This window comes from Tiliqua scincoides, chromosome 2, assembly GCF_035046505.1.
Source record: "Tiliqua scincoides isolate rTilSci1 chromosome 2, rTilSci1.hap2, whole genome shotgun sequence".
NCBI lineage: Eukaryota > Metazoa > Chordata > Lepidosauria > Squamata > Scincidae > Tiliqua > Tiliqua scincoides.
The window spans coordinates 87,698,018-87,713,426 of NC_089822.1; the positions used below are offsets into that span (position 1 = coordinate 87,698,018).

Sequence of the window (15,409 nt, forward strand, 5' to 3'; positions counted from 1 at the left end):
TGCGAATTGCTACTGCCAAGATCCACCCACTTCAGCCCCCAAACCACCCTCTGCCCTCCCTGTACTGAACCACTTCCACCTGGATCTTGGCACTTCCATTAGCAAAATGTGCATTCCTCCAGCAGAGCCCAGCTGGTAGGATTGTGCTATGAATCTCAGCCCTCAGATATTTACCTGGGCTAAATACTTGGGGTACAGCAATTTGCTCCCCTGTTGTCCAGGAAATTGAGGTCCAAAAAGAATGAATACAGATGTGTTGAGAAGCAGGATATTTTACACTCTTGCTTGCTTCACATCAGTAGTGAGTCCCTTATTTTTTTTTTTTAATGAGGGAGTCAGAATTCCTACATTAATGAGCCATGTTCATGCTAACATTAAGGCCAAGGAGAAGTTAGTTATATGAAAAGGTAGGTGCATTAGGGAATTCAAGTCCAGATTGACCTGGGTTTCCAATTTCTGTCTAAATATTTCACTTTGTTCAGAGCTAAATATTTAATCAACTGGTTTCTTTCTTCAGAAATAACTTCCTTCAATATGTGTGCAGATATTATTCTTGCCGGTGCGCAGAAGCAATTTCCTCAGGGCATGAACTCAGTTTTCCTCGAGTTCATCCAGGTGCTGTAATGCCTGAGCTAATGCACCAGACTGAATAAAAACCGCAGGTTAAACTGCTATTCCTTATTTTCCATATGGCATCTGTAGATTTCTTTTCAATCATAGAGGTCAGTTATATACTTTCAATAGGGATATGTATGTGTCCTTGCATTAACAGATTCAAAATAATGAATCCTACAACTGTCGGCCCAGTCCCCCAGGGCTGCAGCGCTGGTCTCTGGCATACTGCCCTGGCAACAGCCAAAGCAACAGCGCCGTAAAGCACTTCACAGCAGCCAGGAAGAGGCGGGCACTAGCGCAAAGTCCAATGTGGGAGGGGGCTGGGCCTCTTGGGGCTGGTTGGAGAGGCCCCAGGAGCTGAAAGCAGTAAGCTTGCTGCCAAGCAGCATTCAAGCACTGTGGGGCAGGGAAGGGTGGAAAGCGGACGAAACAGGGCAGGGGAGGGTGGCACAAGGATGGGGTGGGTGGACTAAGCCCAAGAGGGGCAACTGCTGGTGCTTTTGCTAGGGTAAAGGGACAAATGTCCCCTTTCCTCAGGGAGACCTCCAGCAGCCTCTTTGCCCATGCCAGATACAGCAGCGACTGTTTCATCACTGCTGCATCACTGCACGTGCAGTGTGGTTAGGACTGGGCTGAAAAATGTCTGCGTTTAGAATAAATTGAGCATTGTAGACCAGTTGGCTTAAATTTGCTAATTGATTTGTACCAAGTGTTGATATTGTTATTTACCTATACACAGCCATCTACATACATGGCAATTTAAAGTTTATTCATGGGGGAAAGACAGGTTCCTGAGACTTGTGGTAGAGGGTGTCTGCAGGAGATGTAAGGGGATGTGCAGAATTGGGGTTTACATTTGTAGAGGCAGAATGAAGAGCCTCATTCAGAATGAATGTGCCACCCCATTGGCACAGTTCCACCGGCACTGAAAAATTGAATAGGATTGGGCCCATAGAGAGCTACGTGGTTCTCAGAAGCCTTGCTTTCTGGTCACAGAAGGACTTATTCTTATGTCACGTTTGTAATTTTTCTGTGGCATTCTGCTCTGGCTGAAGACTGTGAAGAAGAAATGTGAGACCTCTGAAGGATGAGTCAGAACGGTTCATTCTCAGCCTGGACCACACAGTCAAAAATGTTTTCCTTGCCACGTTCACTGATAGAACTCACAGGGACAGAAAAATAAGTTGGGAAGGATTGAAAATAGCTTCAGTATATGGGCCAAGTCCTTTTTGGGTAAAATAATCCCTTACTCTCCCTTGGCAAAGATAACTTCCAAACAGCCTGAAAGACAGTTAAGCATTGCATTCTGCCATCTGCATTATGCAAGCAGATAGAAACGTGTTCCGGAAAGCCTCATGAGCACTAGAAGTAATTGCATTTTTAGCCCTTTTAAGCTGACAGTTAGCTTTTCTGCTTGAAATGTGCAACTCCTGTTGTAAGATAATTTATTTTATACAGAAATCCCATGGCTCATTTTCAACGGGGATTTTTACAACACTTCTCCCCACTTCAAATAAGTCCAGTTAAGAGTTTAACCAAGAAGAAAGGAAATCAAGATTACACATTTATTTTTCTACCAGTGTCGCTGTCATGGCTTCCATAGAGCTGTGCTCTGGTGGGGGTACTACAAACTCTGTGTTAGCAATCCCTACCTACTCGAAGAACTACAGTCCCCAAGACTCCCTGAAGAGGGAAGAGGACAGCTCAAGCAATATTGTTATCTTTGTACAAGTAGTGTAAATATGCTCTTTGTGTTTACAATTATTCTTTTATGGCCCAATTCTAACCTTCTGGTCTCTGCTCCTCTGCTGAAGTTGACTGCCGTAAAGCAATCAACATCTGCTGTGAAAGGCCCTTCAACAGCACTGCTGTGTTTTATGTTAAACACTGGGAGAGCTGTAGGCTAGGACTGAGCATTTATAACAATGAGACACCACTAGGAAACTGTTCTTAAACTTTGTTCTCATACTTTTTCAAGTGTTTATTTTCATTTTAACTTTGTACTTGGTACAACTATCTAAGAGCAAGCCACTCATGTGCTCCACCAAGTGTGAATGGCCAGGAGGTGAAAATCCGTGAGTTTCCCCTACTTTTTGCATATTTTGGATCTTTCTAGTGGCTTTGCAGTTTGGGACCATTCTAGTGCCTCAGATGTTTCTGCGATAACTCAGTATCCTGAAGGGGCTGCTGAGTCATCTTTGGCAATGTTTTCCCTACTGTAGTGGTGCTTATGGTTTGAGCATCTTCTCCAACTGACTAATAAACAAAGGCCCTGGCTCTTTGAGTCCAGCTCACCAGACTGTAAGCCCACTTGACTTCTCAGAGTGGGACATTCAAATGGCTCAGGTGACCCCAAACAACCAACCCCACAAATAATGCCTGATTCATGTCCATAAATTATAAAAAGTGGCACAATTGCCCAGGTCTGACATCAGGAGCACCTGATGGTTCATGAAGGCATGTCAGCCTGTCCTTTTAAAGAGTAGTAGCAAACAGCAGGAACAGTATGGAGTAACCAGAGCATGAGTGAGCATGAGTACGTAGGGTAGAGACAGTATACCTAGAGAAGTGGTATCAGGTTTCTGTTTTATTTTCTGCTTGCATTTTAACACTCCGGCTAACCTTTGTCATCCTCCTCTCCATTTTCTTCCTTTAGTAGCATATCCGTGCCTTGCTGCTTATTCTTGTACCTCTCCTTCTATTGTTTTAGTATTTTACAGCCTTTTAATAAGCTTTTATAACTTCCCTATTCTACCTGTCTGGTCTCTGATCTCTTGGGAAAGAGCAGGTTATCACATCTCCCAAACTGCTTGCATTTCCATTACTGTTTGATTTTAAGGAGATCCCTTGGATTTGGGAGTTTTCCCCAAGGCAACACCTTTCTGTCTGGGCTCTGCAGTTTTGGGTTGTAACAACAAAAACCACCTTTTCCCAGTTCAATCCTACTTTACCCAGTCAGTGGCAGCAATCAGGGAGGTGGGTTCCATTGCTAACTGCTAGGTGATGTGCCCATCATGCATTCTGTCTAGCCTCAGAGGCAGATGCATAAGAATTAAGCTTGTGTCTGTTATATAAGTGCTGAATCAGTGGCCCGGTTCTTCCCTGGTTACAGATTCAGACAGGGTTTTTTTTCATAAGAAAATAAGAACAGCAGATCAAAGCTCCATTTAGCTCCGCATTCTGTGTCAAAATATGGCCAGTCAGATGCCCCTGAAAGGTAACAAGTAGAAGACTGTGAAGGCCATGCTTGTTCTCAGTATCTGGTAATCAGAAACACACTGGCTCTCCAGTGAAATCATGGAGGTTGCACTTAGCTGTTGTGGCCAATAGCCATCTGTAGACCTGTCCTCTGTGTCTTTGTTTTAATCCTTTTTAAAACTATCTAAGCTACTGGTCTGAGTCAGTCTTTAAATAGGTACCCTTGATTCCATCTGTTCCTGGTTAAAAATTAAGGCAAGCAGCAATCATGCAACAAAGGTCTGCTTACCATTTTTAAAATGATCTGGTCTTGCAGAGCACAGAGTCTTGGTTTGCAGGCATGGATGCCAAAGTGCTGACGGGCCAGCCCAAACAAGGCCAAGGTAAAGGAATGAATGGGATATAAAAGTTCTGCAAAGAGGAGCAGGCCAAATGTAACACACTCCTCCAAGGCCAAAGTTACTCCAGGTTTCAAAAAGCAAGCTCCATTGATTTTGAATGTTTAGCTGCCAAGTTTGTACTTTCACATTATAGATCCTAAGTCAAATTTATTGCTGGAATGGAATACAGCCCCGTGTTCACTCTGTGGTTTGCTCCATAGTAATTTTCCAGCTCCTAAAGACCAGTACTATTATTCATAGATATAGGGCAATGGTCAAATCTGGCCAAGACATTTTGATACGTGATGCTGAAAATTCAGCTGGTACCTCATTCCCACAAGAGGGGCACAATCTGGGGGTATAACCCACAGGGAAATTCTCCTATGCATGTTGGAATTATTACTAGTCTCTCTTTATGAGATCTGTTAGATGCTATACAAAAATAAAATAGAAAGAAAACGTTGCTTCCAAGCATGTCATGTCTTTTAAAATGGTGCTTCTCTTATATAAAGCAAGGAGATAGAACCTGACTTCGAGCCCAGCCAATACATGTGTACCATCAGAGCCAGCCCCCAAATGCCCCCTTTCCCTCCCCAAAATTAAAGTATGAGCCCACCTTCCCCCTAGGTGGCTAAGGAGATAGCTGCTATCCTTCCCCTTTCCTTTAACATTGGCTTCAGCTCTGCTCTGCTCTTCTAGGTATTTTCAAACAAGTCTGGCAGATTGAGGAGGCTGTTTCTTAAGCAGCCCAAGGGGCAGGGAGATGGAGAGGTGGAGATAGCAGTGGCAGGGTTTTCTGCCCCTTCCTCCAGCTGTGCTGCTGCCCAGCTCCTCTTTCTGCTCACTTCGACTGAGCAGGAAGGGGATTGGAGCACAGACTGGAGTACCTCCATTGGCAGTGAACTGGAGGGAACAGTGGAAAGATGCCCCCCAACTCCCTCCTTAACTCTCAGCTTGACATGAGTCCTTCAGTCCCCATCAACAGTGAGCTAGCCCTGATTGTCTCTCTTCCACCCAGCATAGCTGTTCTCCTGGTGGCTGTTACTGAGACCTCCCTTACACACACACACACACACACACATATATATATATATACATATACACACACACATATATGTGTGTGTGTGTGTGTGTGTGTGTGTATACATATATGTGTGTGTGTATATATACACATATATAAAAGACCTGGACTCAGAAGGCTGATCTAAATAACCATGTCTTTAGGCCCCACCGGAAAGCCTCTAAGGAGGAAGCAGTCCGTAAGCTAAGAGAGAGGGAGTTCCATAAAGTTGCTGCAACCGCAGAGAAGGCCCTATTCCTTGCCACCACTCCTTCCACCTCCATGGGTGACGGCGCCTGTAGAAGGGCCTTCTCTGGTGACAGGAGAGGATGGGCTGGATTATACAGAAGCAGGCAGTCTCTCAGATATCCTCATACTGTGAACCTCTTTGGCACAGGATTTGCTAATCTTTTTGCTATGTACACAGCTTTAAGCAGTGACACTGAAAGGTAGTAGACAAATATTCTAATAAATAAATATTTTACATTCAGACCACAGAGTTTAAGAAAATTTGACCTGAGGACCTCTAATCTGGTGTTATTTGCAGGCCACCACATTTTCATACATTGTAGCTGCTCACAAAACTCTACCCTTCGGCCCACATAGACTGAATGTGGAAAGTGACTGAAAATGGAAACTGTAGCTAGGTGATAGAACTGTTAGTAGGTTTGTGCCTACTTCATATCAGTGTTAATCAATCAAAGCAATAGTGTCCTGGGCTGAAAAAATGGAGTATGGGTGCATGGAAATGCAGGATAAGTTATGTTTTGATTCCTCATTGACTGCCTTTTGCTTTATAAGAGGAATGTAGCATTTTCTTCTCCTTTGCCCCTGATCTGAAGATTCACCTCACAGCTTGTGAATTGCATATGCTTGCCCCCAAGACAGTAGGAATTTCAGGGATACTTACAGTTTTTCCATTTTCAAGCCATGTCACCGTCGGAGTTGGAATGCCTGTTGCAGCACATCGCAGTGTTACCACCGAGCCAAAGCTGACATTGTAGGATTCCGGAGCTTTCAAGATTCGAGCAAAAACTATATGGAAGAAAAAGACAGGAGTAAAGTGAAGAAGGCTCGGCTATTGGCCAGACATGGTAGTAGACAACTGGCCATGTCTAGTTTCAAAAAGTCACTAAATCCATGGTGGTACCAAACCATTACTGAATGCAAAGAAAATCCTGGTGCAGATTTCATATATATGAGGCTTTTTTGCTACATTTCTCACCAATTCTACAGTTCTATGTTAAAATTGTGTAGTCTGCACTAGAAAAATGAAAGTTCTTCATTATATTTTTAAAAACATATTTTTTTTAAACCCTGAATTCTGTGGCCTGAATGTATTCTGAAAATTATGCACACGGTGCATAATTTGTGCTTCTTCTGCTAAGACAAAAAGCTGACACTGAAGCCCCACCCTAACTCCCTTTTCACATCTGAAAAAAAGGCCTAGACACAATGGAGCATTTTTGCCAATGTGAATGTTGTCTTTATTGATGCAATACCTTTACAATGGAACCTTAGTCTTGGCAATTGCAGACTTTTTCCTGTAAAACTAGACTTTTGTCCTCTGTACTTTGTATCACTGGCTTGATCTGCATCTTTAACAGAACTAGGCAGTCAAAATATATGATGGTGTAGTGGCCTCTGCCATCTCCAAATTTAGATAGGGGGTGCCATTTTTTCATGTTCTCCCATGTGTCTTCCCCAGTCCTGCTTGCTGATAAGAACACAGGGCAGATCACACAGAGAGCTTCTAGCCCAGTCTGTTCCCCACAGTACAAGTTTTCCACTTGGAAGAAACTTTGAGGGAACATTAAAATGCCATTGTCTACCTTCACCATAGCAAAGGTAAAGTAAATTCTCCTGCTTCAGTACTCTGCCACTTCATGCTGCTACTGTACTTTCTACCCACTCACCTCCCTGCAAGATGCCTGTGATCCACAAGAGTGAACCAGTCCACCAATTTTAAGGTGAATTTCCTCTTCTGTGATGGCCTCAAAACATTAATGGAATTTACTCTTGACCATCAGACTCTACCTCAGAGTCATTTTGGTGTCTGCACCACTTCATCTCAGACTCTCTTGCAACGCTAGACTCTCTTGCAACATCACATAGGATGCTGGATTGCAACTCTTGGCCTCCTCTGTGCCATTTCAGAGGCTGCACTGTTCATACTTGATGCTGCTTAATTGGTTTCTCCAAATATGATCACAAGGGGTCATAGTTCAGTGACAGAGAACATACTTTGCATAAAGAGACATTTGCAGCAAGGGCTGGGAAAGACTACAGTTTGAAACTGCAAAAAGTGACTGCCAGGCATTGTAGACAATACTGAGCTTGATGGGCCAATGGTCTGACTCAAGATAAGGCAGTGTCATGTGCTTTTTCCCACCTGTAACAATTGCTTGGCTGCCATACAGAAGCAGGTAACCCCCTGTTAAGTATATATTCTTGCAAACAGTGAACATTGTTAATACTGCACAGATTCCACCACTAACAGACCAATCCTATCCTTCCCCCACTCCTGCTGGGAACACCATGCCAAAAAGACATGTGCTCTATCCAGTGGGGGGAGAGCAGAGCGGGACACTTTGGAGGGGAAAGGGGATCCCCTTTCCCCTCCATAAGCCTCCCATTCCACAATTGGGTCTTCTCGAACCTGCGCCAGCAATTTCATTGGCACAAGTCAGAGGAGAAAACAGTGGCAAAGAGGCTGCAGGAAAAGGGGGATAGGATCTACTGTGCACCATCACTGCTGGATCCACCCCCTTCTTCAGCCTCCCCACACCTTCATCCTCCTCCCCACCCAGTTTTGCCCCTCCCACCCTGTTCTGCCATCCCCCACTCCCTCCCTACTACCTTCCCACCAGCACTCAGGCAAAACACTACTTAGTGGACTGCTGGATCATGCTTATGGTTGCTTTTCAGCAGCTGCCAGTTGAACACATGTTACACCAGTGGCTTAGCCTAATAGGATTGGGCTGTAAACCATCCAAAGAAACACTGCACAGACGAATATAGATATAGCAACGTAAATAAAATGTAAACAATTTCTATCCGGTGTATCTATATAAAACCAGTGTTGTACAATTACTAACTTCTATATACATAGCAAATTCTCAGAGGCAAGTGCATGCAAGGATATGATGTGTTCAGATTACCTTCCCAAGGAAATGAGTAAGGAAGTTCTTTTCATGCCAGTGCTAGACTTGATTCTAGGCACGTAAAGAGCCTTTGCTCCCATATGTCAGCTTAAGGGGAGGCCACATCTTCTGGCTGAGCTGCCAAGCATTATAGTAGGACCTTTTTCATGCCTGTGCCATTCATATACTAAACAAGAGCTAGGCTAGCACAAGGGGAGAAGCAGAACTACACTTTTAATGTGTACTGGGTGCCAATGGTGTACTAAGCATACTACTAAATGCAGGGGTGAGAGTTTCTGCCCCAGCAAGCTTGTTGTCTAGTCTAGTTAAAAAATACCACACCCCAACAGATTCCAGTTGAAAGAGACATTCCCATTACAGTTTTGTGCTGGTTCTCCTACAGGGCTTGTTATGAGAGTGGGTGAACACAGACAACTATATGCCTAGTAATAGTGGACCACAGTGTGCATGTTACAACTTTGTAAGGCAACTGCCTGCTTTGTACTGCCAAGAGCTAGGGCTAGCCCATCCATGATTGTTGGGGGGGGGGAGGTGCCCACCTCTATAGAGCCTCCATTGTAAAGTATCTCCTGCCACCTGTCCCTTCCTACTGGGAATTATTCAAGGTCAAGGTCCTTGCTAGTGACCTGTAGATACAAAGCCTGCCCATGGCAAGGGCAAATTTATCCATCTTCCATCTGCTTACTTCAAAGGAAAGCTTTAAAAAAATTGACACTGATTTATGTGCAAGACCATCCAATTCAACATGCTGGAGCAGGAAGTAAAGTGACCCATCATGCTTCAGTTCTCTGGACTCCATTGTATTCTTTAAACTTCAACTCTGGTACGTGCCTCTCTAAGGATCAATGCATAGGCCTGGAATATTTTTATCTTTCAAGATATGCTGAACTTGTCCAGGTACGAATGTTGATGCAGTCTTCACCCTACTTATTTTGCTTTTCACTGAACTGAGAGCAACAGGATAATTATAGTTGCTCCAGGTTTTGCAATATGTGTAACTAATATCATCATTCAATCTGACCACTGAAATGGCAGTGATGCCCTAAGCCATTAAGCAGGGCATCTCTCCCAAGAAAGTTTAGTTCAGCCTTTACGAATGCCCTGTTTTCCTGGGTTGATTCAGCATGTTAAAGCAAAAAGATGAGCAAGCAAACATTTCCTCAGTTAATGCTGGTCTTTTCACTGTTGACCTTTTTCAAATGGCCGCCACTGCATGAACTCTTTTTAAGATAGCACTCCAGGGGTTAACAGGTAAGTATTACTTCCCAATGTGAATTTTGTTCAGGCCATTTCCATAGATGATCTCACCCTTGAGATAATCCTACTGACATCACTTGGCCTGGGCCTGGAATGCATTTAGTCTCAAAAAGCAATCCAACCTTTATTATACTCATTGGGACTTTTGCCATTAACTTCTCTGGAACCAGGAATTTCACCTTCATGCTGTTTGAAAGCTTGCAGAGCTCTGCTGGTCTCAATGAGGTTCTAAAGTTGCAAACTCTCAGGTACATCCCACTGTGCAAACCACTATAATTGTTGTAAAGGCATCTGTTTAGAACATGCACTTTGTTAAACCATGAAAAATGCATGCGCAAAGGGCTGGTTTTCACAGCGGCCCAAGAGTTCCTGTTTTCTAACACAGTACATATACCCATTTATTTTGGGAACTTCCAAATAAAGATTAGAAGTTTGTATAAATGGGAATGCAATTAACATAGGGTTACATGACACTACTTTATGTATCTAACACACAGAATGAACTTGTATAAGTTGGAGTTTAGAATAAGGAGGGATGACTAATGGAGTTCTACTGAGGAATGCACAATAATGCCCCCCCCCCAACTTTCTTTCCAATAAACTTTGTTAGGCTATAATCCTACACACTTTTACTTGAAAATAAGTTCCATTGAATTCACTGGGGCTTACTTCAGAGTAGACATGCCTAGGATTGCTATGTTAGTGTCATCAACTAAGTTCAGTTGATGGCCTGAAATATTGCCACAGCAAAGATCATTAATGCTGTATATAGCCACTAAAACACAGCACACCCGGTCTGAAAATACCTCCATCTGTTGCATTTGTCTCATTAAGAGCTGTACAACAAAGAAATGGAGAAAACACATTCATTTTGTAGCCGCTAAAAAAAACCCTGTACACTTTTTTTTCCGTTTAAGACACACTGACTTACGGTCACGATCACACTTAAGGCAGCATTTAAATACAAATTTTGTAACCAGCATGGATGAACTGCTCACCAACCTTGTTGTTGCACTCTACTGAACATATAAATCCACTAACTCAAAAATTTCTCCACCGGTTTATGAGCATGTACAACACAGTGGCTGCATTATATTGTAAATAAACCTCTTATGTTGATTTCCAAACACCCTCATTCTCATTCTCTCTTTTAGGGCACAGTCCTAACCAACTTTCCAGCACTGAGGTGAGGGCAATGCAGCTCTGAGGTAAGGGAACAAACATTCCCTTACCTTGAGGAGGCCTCTGTGACTGCCCCCCAACCGCAGGATGCAGCACACTCCTGATTGACACAACTATGTCAGTGCTGGAAAGTTGGTTAGGATTTTGGCCTTAGAGTCGAAACAGAGGATAAATGTGTGTTTGCTTCCTTATCTCATTTTGTTTTAAAACCTCACAAGCCTTTTCCCCCCCACTTTCATCAGACTGGAGATGTCATCCGATGGGAGATGTTTCAGTCACTCTGAATTTAGCATTGGGTTCCTGGCTGACTCTCCAATCATGGATTGGTTATCAGCCATCAGTAAAATTAAAACTTAACCACTGAGACTATTGAAATGCTTGTAGAGAAGTTCAGGGGTGTAATGATCCTGAAGAAAATGAAGGTGTGATTGTTCTGTCATACGCATAGTTTTAACCCTTAGTGATCAACCCCTCCTTCGCTCACCTTGAATGCACCTTTTGCTAGGATACTCTTCTAGAAATCCCAAATTATATCCTCCATTCCTTGATGCCCCTTACCACCGGAACACTTTATGGCATCTCTGTGTTTCCTTCATTTGATTTACTTAACTACCTGATTTAAAACGTGCTTGTTTCCCTGATCATTCTCTACATCCATCCATGTGAAAGTTGTCACATTCATTAATTGGATGGTAACATTTCTCAATGTTTGATGCACATGTCCAATAACAGGGAGATGAAATGACTCAGATAAAACTGAATGGTAAACAACTTAAAGAGAATGCAATACAACAGAAATGCCTGAACACTATTTTTTTTGTCCTTTATTCACTGACTTAAGGGCAATGTCTTGGTGGATCAGACGCAGCTCATCCAGTTCTGCATTCTGTTTCCAACCACAGTCAGCCAAATGCCTCTGAGAAGCTCCCAGGCATGAAGACAGTGGTCACCTATGACATGCTTTCAGCATTTGATAATCAGAAATATCTTGCATCTGAACATGGAGATTCTATCAAGGCTCATAGCCATTTACTGACCTACCCTCTATTATTTTTACATCCATCAAAGGTAGTGGTTACCACCACATGTGGTTGGAGGAAATTATTTACACCTAAAGATGTGTAATAAACCTTTCCTCCTCAAAAAGAAAAAGCGCCTAAAGCGTTCCAGATAAATGCACTGCCTATTCTGTGTTTTGTAGGGAGGTTTGCCAGTCTGTAACTATAAATATAATTACTTGCTGATATGTGAGGAGTGGTGTGAACCTCTCCAATTCCATATACTGAGATCCTTTGAAACTAATCATAGCGTGGAACAAAGAAACCATTTAGCCCATCTCATGAGAGCACAGATGATACTATCAGATATGGAGAAATTTAAAATGCTTTCAGTATCCTGCAAAGCAAGAAGAATAGACTGACCATACACAGTATGACATGATGTAGAATTAGCAGAACACGGGAATGGTATCTCTATGATTGCCTCTTAGTCCTGTATTTTGTCTGCCTCAGTCAGAAAGGGAAGACTGGCAAAAAGGACAAAGATAGATGTGAACTTCAGGATAAAGAGAGCCCAGATCCTTTAATTCAGTGCTGCAGTTTTAGAATTTTTTTAAAAAACAACATAATGCAACTTGCCAAGAGGCAAAAAAGCTCATACCCTTTCTTCTCACTTTGCAATATCACCTTGATGTTTCTACTATAGGTCATGCTTCCTGCCTTGCCTGCCATTTTCAAGTAACCTAGCATCTTATGCATAGCATTTACCTAATAAATGATGGCTATTTATGTCATGCTCTCTTCCTTCCTCCTCATTCCTCCACTAACCCCTGTGAGGCTCATTTCCTCCTTCTTATCGCTACAATTCTAATAATGCAGCTTTGGCTGTTCTTGGCACTACAGAAGGCGAGGACATGTTCCTTCGGGATTCTAGAATTCTTGCCTTTCTGACAAAGCTTGTGTTAATGATCATTCTAACTTTTAGTGATATTTGATCACTAGCAGGGTTTGTTGCCTTCAAATGGTTAGCAGTGAAACTCCTGGGGGCAGAGTGCAGAATTTCTTAGGGATGGCTTCCTCAAGAAATGTTATTCAATCTCCTAGGTTTTAAAAAGGCTGCTGTTTTGCAGCATAGTGCTCATTGGTACCTCAAAGGCAGCAACAACAGCTTTGGGTGGCCGAAACTACACATGGCGGCAACAGAGCTGTAATCATAAGTGCGGGCTGCCCCATCATGCACAAAGCAGAGGGCGCGGTTCAAAATGCAAAAGAGTTGTGCATAGGCAGGAGGTGATGAGTTTTCTCACAGCTGCCATACCTTCTCTCCATAGCCTTGTATCTCCCCCCTCCCAGAATCCCATATTCTATGGTGCACTGTTTGCACATCCTAAGTTATTCTAAGAACTGGCAATCAGATGCCCATATTTTAAGAGGTATTGGGGAGGAAAGTCACAGCTGTTACCATACGATTGTCATTCAAATGGTAGAAAGACAGAGAACAGAGTTAATGGACATCTTTCAGGATGTCATTTATCACCCCAACCAATAACTTCCAATTTGACTGCAGCTGTTCTTTAAAATTAAGATCACATCCAGGAAGCAGACTCCTCCTAGTGCCTGTAGCATTAAGCTAAAAGCACTACATACTTCAAATAAGAAGTACCTAACAACTGTGGTGGTTTAGCACTACAGTTACTGGTTTGGACTATCCTTGAAACAGAGAGGCAATCAGAACTTGGGGCTGGCTAAGGTCTCTCTGCTACTTCACACAGCTCCACTCTGCTGAGGGTGCTGGAATGTAATGCTCACATCATGCACAGTGTGCCTGTGACACCACAAGTGCCTGTCATGGTCTGGGTTTGGTTTTTATAATTATAATCCATTGTTGCATTACCTACTATTGCCGCAACCAAAGGACAAGCTGTTTATTCATTATTACATCATTGCTGTCTTACACAATCACCTATTTTTGCTTAATCAATTGCTGTACTGCCTGTTATTGCTTTAACTAAAGCATCAGCTATTGGTTCTTTTAGATATGAATGTGTGGAATAAGTGAAATAACACTAGCATTGGATTTGCTTTCCAAAGAACAAACTAGGGAAAGGCATGGGGAACTGTGCATGAGATGCCAGCTGAGCTGGGATGACCAAAGAGACTCAGCACAACGAAAAAGAAGAACCTGATTTGCTTATAAGAAATAGATGGACTATTAGCCCAATCCTATCTAACTCCCTGGGTGGTGATGCAGCAGCACCGATGTGGCTGAACTGTATCCCGCAGCGGAGTTTTGGCCACTGGAAGCCTCTTGAGGTAAAGGAACATTATTTCCCCTGCCCTGGAGTAAGCCCCAGCAGCTACTGTGCACTGGTGTCGCTACGGGGGTGCGGGGGGTGCGGGCCACACCAGGTGACGCGCTGGGGGTGACGCGCCCTGGGGGAGGACGTGCTACCATCGCGGCGTTAGGAGCTACCCCATCATGCCATAACTGTTGGGTGCGGAATGGCCAGTGGAGTGCAGTGCAAAAAACGGAATTGAAATGCTCCTTTCGTTCCAATGTTAGGGCCCAAAAACCGGAAGGAAAAAATGCATGGAGCCCTATGGAAAGTGAAAGTGAGCCATAGCGTGCATTTACTCGTGAGTAGGCATACTTGCCATAGTGCATCAGAAAGGGCAGGCTGAAAGGAATCCAACGACACCAGAGTGGTCCTGATCCAATGAATTCAGCCCCCCAAAAACACCCGAGAAGCTCCCCCCTCCCAGCTGCGAGTCTGAGCCCAAAACGAAGCCACATGGCCGCGTTTACTCGCAAGTAGGCAGACTTGCCTTTGTCAAGGCAGGCTGAGAGGCTCCAAGGATGTCAGAATGGTCCTCATCTAATGAGTTCAGCCCCCCCTAAACACCGGAGAAGGAGGTTCCTCCCTCCCAGCTGCCTCCCTCACACTCTATGGAGCCCTATGGAAAGCAAAAGCCTCACAGTCGTGTTTACTCGCGAGTAGGCAGAAGTGCCTTGGCTGGTGGTCAGGCCAGGCAAAGAGGAATGTGAGGGCACCAGAAGGGTCCTGATCCGATGGAGCTGCTCCAGAAGGCAGCCTCCCCCCCTAAAAAGAACAAAAAAGAGGCTTGAATGGTAAGGGGAAAGTTTTCTATTTTGCACTTGTGAAGCCAGGAGGGTCTTTATCTTGATGTGCCTGAAATAGAAGAACTTTAAACTGAGCACTGGGAGGGCTAGAAATCTCACTGATTCTTTTTGGGGGGTTGTTATTGCAGGCAGACTACAGAGTAAGCTCCATTGACCACTATGGGACTTACTTCAGAGTAGACATGCATAGGCTTGGGCTCACAGGCTGCAATCCTACCCACACTTTCCTGAGAGTAAGCCCCATTGACCACAATAGGACTTACTTCAGAGTAGATTCACTTGGTGGAACAGGACTGGCTCCACCTTATTTAATTATTTTATTTTAATTTAATTATTTATAATTTATTTTAATTTGCTTGATGATGTCACTTCTGGCCATGACATCACTTCCAATGGGTCCTGGACAGATTGTC

At 43.6% G+C, this 15,409-nt stretch overlaps 1 protein-coding gene across 1 annotated transcript in view; it reads right to left on the reverse strand.

Annotated features, from left to right (window-relative positions):
• MUSK (muscle associated receptor tyrosine kinase) overlaps positions 1–15,409 on the reverse strand; it is a 58,597-nt gene that overhangs the window by 31,840 nt on the left and 11,348 nt on the right. Inside the window, exon 6 of the mRNA XM_066612610.1 lies at positions 6,164–6,288. Coding sequence (XP_066468707.1) covers positions 6,164–6,288 — 125 coding nt within the window. The remainder of the gene's footprint in view (positions 1–6,163; positions 6,289–15,409) is intronic.